The 9,216-nt window shown below is 37.2% G+C and overlaps 1 protein-coding gene across 2 annotated transcripts in view; it reads right to left on the bottom strand.

Annotated features, from left to right (window-relative positions):
* Positions 1-5,186: 5,186 nt before the first annotated feature.
* The window catches only part of LOC125668332 (golgin subfamily A member 6-like protein 22), a 31,397-nt gene continuing 27,367 nt past the window's right edge, over positions 5,187-9,216 (bottom strand). For both annotated transcript variants that reach the window (XM_048902313.2, XM_048902314.2), the window contains one exon: positions 5,187-6,839. In XM_048902313.2, the coding sequence (XP_048758270.1) occupies positions 5,790-6,839 (1,050 nt within the window). In that variant the 3' untranslated portion in view covers positions 5,187-5,789. The remainder of the gene's footprint in view (positions 6,840-9,216) is intronic.

Here is a 9,216-nt window from a genome sequence, read left to right as displayed (position 1 = left end):
TCGTCTATTTACTCTTCCGGAAAAACTTCCACTTTCAGAAGGAACAATCTAATTAAAATCAGACTTCTTAGATCCGCGTCGTATACTCTGCTATTATAGCGATTGTGAGCGTATCCTAGGTTCTGATTTTAATTAGATTGGAGAAGAAAGTGATCAAAATATGTTTTTTAAAATGAATTTATCGAATTTTCCTTTGAAAACTACCCTCTATTTCGAGGGAAAAAAATAACGTAATTCATGGAGAATTAGTTACAAAACATTGAGAGTGTTATAATTTTTTTTGGTTAAAATGGACTGTATTTCGCGGGAACTGTCAGTAGTTCCAGTTGATCAGAGACGTTAAACATGTTGTTATACGTCACTGTATACGTACTATGGCGGAAAACATCACACATCCGAGCATTCTCTACCTAGAGTAAACTGGTTCCCCGCTGATTGGTTGGTGTGACCGGGTATGCTTACTCCTCCTAGGCACCTCTGGTGTGTCCAGGAGTCCGTGTTTGCCCAACTAAATGTATCTATTTTGTATTGCTTATAGGAGTTATGAGATTGATCATAAGGAGACGTCTATTCTGTTTTGGAGTGGCCATTTTTTGGCGGTATTTTTGTTGTTTTGGGAATTGTCTTTTCCTTTACTAAGTTGAAATCTGTTTTGGGTGAGTATCGCTATTTCAAAACTTTCTCTATTATCTATTGAGGTTTCACATTCTGGCATTTTTTCTGATGTTTCACTCTGTGCTGAGTGAGATATGTGTTTTACACATGACAAGGAAGTAATTTTAAATTGTAAAATGTTTAGAAGGTGGTTGTCTTCTTTTGTCTTTAATAGTTAGTTCTTTCTGTATTGATTCCTTTTCAGTTTGCAATTCTTTAATGTTCACTAATTTTGTAATATTTTCCCTCATATTTGTGTTTTCTCTCCCTTTTCATTTAGATTTGAGAGTGTTTGCACTGTCTGTAGGGAATTAACAGTCACACAGAGATGATCAAGTTTCTCTTCAACTTTTGAAAGCATTGTGCACAGATTTAATTCAATAGTTTGCAAAGACGTAATGTAGGGTATGTTGCACATTCCATGTGGTGATTTGGGTGCTACAAGCCTCGGTACAATCTTTCCCTTTGGGGTTGTTGGTGTTGAGTATAATGGGAAAATAGTTTCATTTGGGACAGACGTCTGTGGTATTATAGCAGACTGATGATGGTCACCTTTTGTAGGACTAAGAGATTCCTCTGCAAGTTTCTTTCTTTCAGTGTTTTGAGGTTCAATATTAGCTTCAACAATATATCTCAGGTAATAAAATTCTTCCTGTTGTTATGGACCATGTTGTAAAAAGAGTGCCTTGAATTGCAACAAGAAATGTTGTTAAAATACATGGATTGTAACAAACTTGTGGGTCGAGTCTTTCTTCTTCAGAATCATGATTTGGATTTCGTCATGGATTTATCATTTCCTTTGCTTAGCTTATCCGTCCATTCAATCAAGTAATTTTCGTTGTCGTCCTATCAAGAGTATGTTAGGCAGGTCATATTCCATTTATACACGTTAACAGCACAATTTTTAAAATATGTTTTACACAGAGGGAGGGAGCTACTAACTTTTAAAAACTATTTTGGGTTTTTATATGAGAACATTTGTATCATAGCAAGATGACAAACATGCGCTTCCGTATGACATTATTACATCACTGTTATAAATAGATCATGAATGTAACTTAATAGAAAATGGAAAAGTAACACACTACCCCATGATTTAAACATTGGTCTAATTGGCGATGATGACGGTAAAATACCAATAGTCTATCAAAAGTACTGCTAGGATCCTACCGCTTTCAGTAAGAAATTATCATTAAACATTTAAAGAAATTTTCACAACAGACAATTCTAGCAGTAATTGTTGTGTACATTAGTTTAATATGACCTTCCACATGGTGTACAAAAAGGTTATAAACGTATGCGGCGTTGTGTGTTACAGTTTTATTTAAATGGATGACAGAGGAAAATAGATCGATATGCTAGATGGAATGTTTTTCCGTTAAACAAAATTATCAATGAATGAAATAAACATACGGTGTACCTTCATAATATTAATAAATTAATAATAATGATGATTGGTTTTATATAGCGCTTTTTCCAGCGTATCCTGCTCAAAGCGGTTTACAATACATTATTACCCCCAGCAGACCTTATATCAATCTAGAACTTTCTCAGCTTCCTGGGAAGCATACAGTGCAAGCTGCCGTTACAGGGGCTAGAGCACTAACATTCTAACAATATCTTTCACTGTCTATAACCAGGTACCCCTTTTACACTTGGGTGGAGCGAGGAAATTCATGTAAAGTGCCTTTCCCAAGGACACAACGTCGGCCTGCCGTGGCCAGGACTCGAACCCACGACGTTTCGGTCGAGAGTCTGACAGCCTAGCCACTAGGCATTATGGAATAATTGAACTCCTTTTGACTTTCGATTTGGTCAAAGTTTACCTAATTCAAATAAGCTTCTAGGCCAAAAAAATAATACTTAAAAATTTTAATAGCTGTTTAACTCTAATCCAGAAGATTGTAAATATATATATATATATATATATGCAAGATGAAGATAACGAACAGTGATCAATCTCATAACTCCTACAAGTAATACAAAATAGATAGTTGGGCAAACACGGACCCCTGGACACACCAGAGGTGGGATCAGGTGCCTAGGAGGAGTAAGCATCCCCTGTTGACCGGTCACACCCGCCGTGAGCCCCATATCCTGATCAGGTAAACGGAGTTATCCGCAGTCAAAATCAGTGTGCCAAGAACGGCTTAACAATTGGTATGAAACACGTCAGACAGCATTTGACCCAATGCGATGTTGTACTGACGAACTAGATCGTTATATCATATCAATATCATTCCTTGTTTTTTCTGTAAAATGTATCGTATTGGAAGTAACAGTGAATTGTGGCATAAGTATTACAATACGTATCGTGTCGTTAAGGGGGCTTATTTTTTCATCCTACACTGCCTTTCACATTAACTTGCTCAATCGTCAGTCTGTCTATCTGATTTCGCTGTTCACACTTATTTTGGTCTGGGGAAAACAACCTATGATTACGTCAGATGCTGTCTGACGTGTTTCATACCGATTGTTAGGCTGTTCTTGGCATACAGATTTTGACTACGGATGACTCAGTTTACCTGATCAAGATATATAGGGTTCGCGGCAGGTGTGACCGGTCGACAGGTGATGCTTACTCCTCCTAGACACCTGATCCCACCTCTGATGTGTCCAAGGGTCCGTGTTTGCCCAACTCTTTATTTTGTATTCCTTGTGGCATTTAGGAGATTACTGTTCGTTATGTTTGCCTCTTTTAAAAGAATGAAATATAGAATGGCGATAAATGCAAATGATTTTACGACAGGGGAGTGTGTGATGTATTGTAGAATGTCGAGCTACATGTCTGCTGTGGATTGTGAATGTGGCAATTTTTTTTATCGATTGTGATCACTGAGATGTTAACAGTTGTAGACAAAGAGAAGGTATGACATAGCCTACATGATCAAAGTATTAAAGTGTGGAAAACGAAATGGGCAATTTAAATTCACAAATTATTCTTTTATATCGCAAATAGGAGTGTAATTGTTTAATAAATTGTGTTATCTCTCTTTGAAAGCACTCGTTTTAGCGTAGGGGCATATTTCAGAATACGTCACAAAGAATATTTTTGATTTTGACTAACATGTATGGAAGTAATTAGCTACAGAATTGTAGCTCTCTGAAAAAATATTTTGACATAACAGAGAGCTACAGATCCACCCCTTATTAAAACCTTCGATTTACGGCGCACAAAAAGCTGTGCACGGTTGAGGCCTTATATCGTTGTATTCTTGAGTTGCTGTCTCATAAATTAATATAAAAAATTCTTAACATATTTTCCTACTATACTTGTGTCTAAACATACCTTCAAATATTCATTAAAGCCACATACGACCTGAAAACTCCCAGCTTCAAATGGTTTCGTTTGTTGACGTAGCCATGTTAGGTAGTAGTAACATACACATTTTCTATACTTATTGATTAGATTAAACTATATTGAGTGGAAATTAATACAGTTTTTCCACTTTTAACCATTGATATTGATAAGTCACATGAGGATCGACCCTCCTTAAGCCGTGCTAATATGTACAGCATCTACACCATGCTGCGGTCAGACCAACTCCTCTGGGCTGGTCATGTTTACGAATGGATGACACCCGCATCCGGATTAGCTCTTGTACGGGGAGCTAGAAAATGAATTACGCTCCAGAGGTGGTCAGAGAATGCGGTACAAAGACTCCCGGAAAGTATCCACCAAGCTGTTCCACATTGAACCTGACACCTGGGAAGATGTAGCTCTGGACCGATTGATTGATTGTATATTGCTTAACGTCCCTCTCAAAAATTTTCACTCACATGAAGATGATCATGCCTGTGAAGGGCTGCAAAATGTAGGCCTATGCTCAGCGCTCACAGCCTTTAAGCAGGGAGGGATCTTTATTGTACTACATCTGCTGCGACACGGGGCCTCGGTTTTTGCGGTCTCATCCGAAGGACCGCCTATTTAGTCGCCTCTTACGACAATCAAGGGTTATTGAAGACCTATTGTAACCCGGATCCCCACGGGATCGCTCTTGACCGAAGTACCTGGCTCTCTAGCGTTAAGATGGGAGCAAAGATACAGGAGGAGTATCGTATCTGCCTGGCAAAAGAGAATGTTGCTATGAGAAAGGAGAAAACAGCATCGACAGCAGCTCCAACCGGACCGTCTAAGTTTACATTTGCACTAAAGCATTCTGACATAGTGCAGATTCAAGTTTGTAAAAATCATGGTCCCCGGGGTTAAGATGGGGCCACATTAGGGGATCAAAGTTTTACATACAAATATATAGGACTCACGGCGGGTGTGACCGGTCAACAGGGGATGCTTACTCCTCCTAGGCACCTGATCCCACCTCTAGTATATCCAGGAGTCCGTGTTTGTCAAACTCTTAGATTTTTATCCTTTATAGGAATTATGAGATTGATCACTGTTTGTTATCTTCACTTTTTCACCATGCATGCAGTATCTTTCGTTGAGTACTGGTTTTCTTTGTTTTCATGATTGTTTCAGACCACGATATGGAAGGATACGGTATCATAACATTCCAAAAAATTATGCAATTGCTCTTTTGATTTCTTTTAGAAAGCATTCTTTTATTTAGCAAGACTACATTTGATACAAATTAAAATTGATAAAACCACTGTATATCAATCTGTGGCCCAATATCCAAATGTTGAGCAATTTCAAGTTAACGGAAGTATTCGAAAATAAATCTATTTTGCAATTCAAATTTACAGCAATTATATGGAAGAGATGTTCATAGTAACTTAATCTAGTGTCTATATACTGCACATGTGTAAGAAACACAACACAAATAAAGAACAAAACACAGAAACATTATAATAAAACAGCATCATGTAAAACGTATACGGTACCAATTTTGATGCACCAGATGCGCATTTCGACAAATAATGTCTCTTCAGTGATGCTCAACCGAAATGTTTGAAATCCGAAATAACTATGAAGTTTTAGATCTAAATATAGCCAAAAACAGCGTGCCAAACAAGTGGAGCCAAATTCGTCCAAGGGTAAGAGCTATGCACGAGGGAGATAATCCTTAATTTTGAGATGAATTTCTAAATTTTATAACAGCAATCATCTGTTCAGATGTCGTTGGTTTATCCCCCTTCTGGTTTGAAATGTATTTCATCATTATGATAAAACAGCATCATCTGTACAGATTTCGTGGGTTTATCCTTCTTCTGCTTTGTGATGAAGTCGCAGGAAACGAATACAGAGTTTGTGGTTGTATTCTTCCTCTGTTGACAGCGTCTGGCTGTCTTACATGATTGTGATCTCCGTAATAATGGTTGTCGTTTTGGATCTGAAAATGTTTCGCTTCCGTGATTACTAAATTGTCATTTCTGGGTATACCTCTAGCATTTGATTTGATATCTTCTTGTATTAAATTTGTGCTGCGAACGAGTTGACTCATAATCATCTCCATTTTCTCCTCCACCCTTTGCATGTTTTTCTTGGCCTCTTCACTGTTTTTTCTCTCTCGTTTTATGGATTCTTCTTCCCGTAGTCGCTCTCTCCGTTTCGCTTCCTCTTCTCTCTGTTTTTCTCTTTTTTCCATCTTCCTCTCCCGTTCTTCCTCGCGACATCTTGCTTCTTTTTCACGGGCTTCCATTTTATCTCCCATCATCGTAATTTTCTCCATCATTTTCTTTTCATGGATTTCTCTTTCTGATTTTACTTTATCGAGCTCAGTTTTCAGTGCCGTGATTCTTTCTTCCATTTCCTTTATTCTGTCGCTTTGCCGCTCTACCGTCGACATTGTCTGGTTATGTTTTTCGGAAATCTTTTCCCTTTCGCCTTCTAGGTGTTTTATTTCCTGATGAAGGTCCTCAACACGCTGCTTGAGGTTTTCGTTTTCATCGCGCATCCCTTTGATGATATTTTCTTTCTGTTGAAGTAGAAAGTCCTTCTTATCATTGGCAATATCCAGCTGCTTAATTTTGTCGGACTTCATGACCACCTCGATTTTGAGGTTTTCGTTATCCGTTTCCAGACGATTTATAGTGTGGTCCTTTTCGGACGTGATCTTTCTTTTCTCCTTTTCGTGATTTTTGGAATCTATTTTAATTTTTTCCTGTAAGACCTCTACTCGAACCGTATCTTTAGGGTTGAGTTTGTTCTCTCTGATGTCCTTTTCTTCCTGATAGGGCGATGGACGTATTCCAGTGTCTTTTATGCTAGAACGGGTCATGGTTTTCTAAATGAAAATAATTTAAGTTAAACGTTAATCAAAGTACAATTAAAAACTGGCTGAAGTCTTAAAAATTAGGCAGAAATAATGAGCCGTAGAATAGTTTTACAACCAATTCCTATAAATAGTTAAATTAGTTATATTCCAGGACAAATGATTATTTCTGTGATGCAAAAGTAATGGGTTTCTCAATGGTATTTGAACTAACTTCATGTATGTACAAAGAACAGAGAAATTAACTATTTATCGACTGCCCATTTCCTGAGTTGAATTCATGACCGGCGGAACCAAATATCCTAGCAGCGTGTTGGACCGCTCGACCATCTAAGCAAGCGATAAAACTTGCTTTCGACGATGATGAAATTTTCGCCATGCTGTCCCACGCTACACGGTAATTGAAAATGGAAATGAAATACATTTATTTGACGTACATTTAAGAGGATCACATAAAATACGCACTGTAGTTGAAATCTACTTGGAGATTGTATTGATCTCTTAAATGAACTTATCCAAATTATACATGCGTGTATGTATCTTCTGATATGGTTTAATAATCGTCTATATTTATATTATCAATGCTTTTACCTTTCTTCTTTGTACAAATTGTAATGCTAATCGTTTCCTCATGAATACGAATTACTTGTGAACATGCGTGTATGAATCTTTCTGGATATATTACGTCTTTTTTAACAAGAGGTACTGTGAGCAATGCTCACTAAGAATACCCCCCGCTTATCCCAATCTCCCTAAGGGTGTTGTTAATAGGTATACATTACCTCTTTCCTGAGTGTAAAAATATGGTATGCGTTTGTAGAAGAAACATATATGATCTGTACTGGTTCAAATGACTGTATCTGTATCCCATTTCCACTCACAATGACCCATGTGCAAGCGTGGCGAGAATTTAATCGTCGTTGAAAACAATTTTTTAAAACTTTCCTAGATGACTGAGCGTACTAGCGCAAAACCCAGTTTTGAATATAAGACAATTTCATTAGATGTCATTTGAATTAAATCAGATTTTCATTTGAGTTAAAATTGAAGGTATTCAACAAACCATACCATCAAATAAACATAAATGCCATCTAGAAAACAATTTCACGGAGATTTGTGCTTCACTCTGTACAATCTCTCAAGTATCTTGCGAATGTTTGATCATATTCATCTTTATTGTCCCATTATTAATGATGAATTACATGTAGTAATCCCCACTTGTATCAATATAATCGTTAGTAAGACAAGATTGCTACGCGTATAGTGTAGCATGTACAAATTCAACAAAGTTTCATAACTCCTGTAAAAATTGTCGAATCAAAATGACGACGCAATATGATCAACTACATACGGTGACTAACAATCCTACAAAATTTGAATGAAATCCGGTGAGCGGTTTCTGAGGAGTTGCGTCCACAAAGTGTTCCTATAGTGTACTATGTACAAATTCAACCAAGTCTCATAACTCCTATAAAAATTGTCGAATCAAAATGGCAGCGAAATATGATCAACTACACATGGTGACTAGCAATCCTACTTAATCTGAACAAAATCCATTGAGCGGTTTCTGAGGAGTTGCGTCCACAAAGTGAAGTGGGACGGACGGACACACGGATTTCTATGTCCCCTTCCGCGTTGCGGTGGGGGACAAAAAATTTATATGCAGATGAATAAAATTTTGATAAATTCTCCTGGTTAAACACATTATAAAGTCCTTTATACCTCCTCCTTACCAAAACACAAGAAAATTCCAATGTTGTTGAAAGTGTATTTATTGATCAAATACCTTTGATCAACAATTCAACACGTATAATAGAGACAAAATAAGCAGATCACGTGACTACAAATTCAACATGTACAATAGAGACAAAATCTAGCAGATCACATGACTACAAAACAAATGCCACTAACTAATACCAAGTGTACTTTAATCAACAATTCAATGACAGGCCTGTTACATCATAAAAATACACCTATCCACTGCTCATATTTTACCGGTATTGAGAGAACAAAGGTAACATGTATGTGAATAGCCAATAAGAATATCAACAAAATAATGTGCAAAGGTGGGGTCATCACCCACAAGTTGAGAAGATCATGGCTCTTTGAAACGACCCCATCATTTATGACTAGAATCGCCTCGTAAACTGATTGATGCTAGTTTTTGCTGAATTAGATAACATTAAACTGAGCACGTTCTGAGATAAAAATGTAATCTATTATAGATGAAGTGAAAGAACATACATCCCAAGTACAAAGGGGTCAGGCATCATGCAAACAAAGGTAGATTACATAAGTAAATCATCAATTGTCTAATGCCCTACAGCAAACTAAAAATGTACATTACTGACATGGTCAAAAATCATTATAAATTCCTTCAACTAGAACT

The sequence above is a fragment of the Ostrea edulis genome, chromosome 4, assembly GCF_947568905.1.
Source record: "Ostrea edulis chromosome 4, xbOstEdul1.1, whole genome shotgun sequence".
NCBI lineage: Eukaryota > Metazoa > Mollusca > Bivalvia > Ostreida > Ostreidae > Ostrea > Ostrea edulis.
Note: the sequence above shows the minus strand (reverse complement) of the source record. Positions and strands in the feature narration are given on the sequence as shown.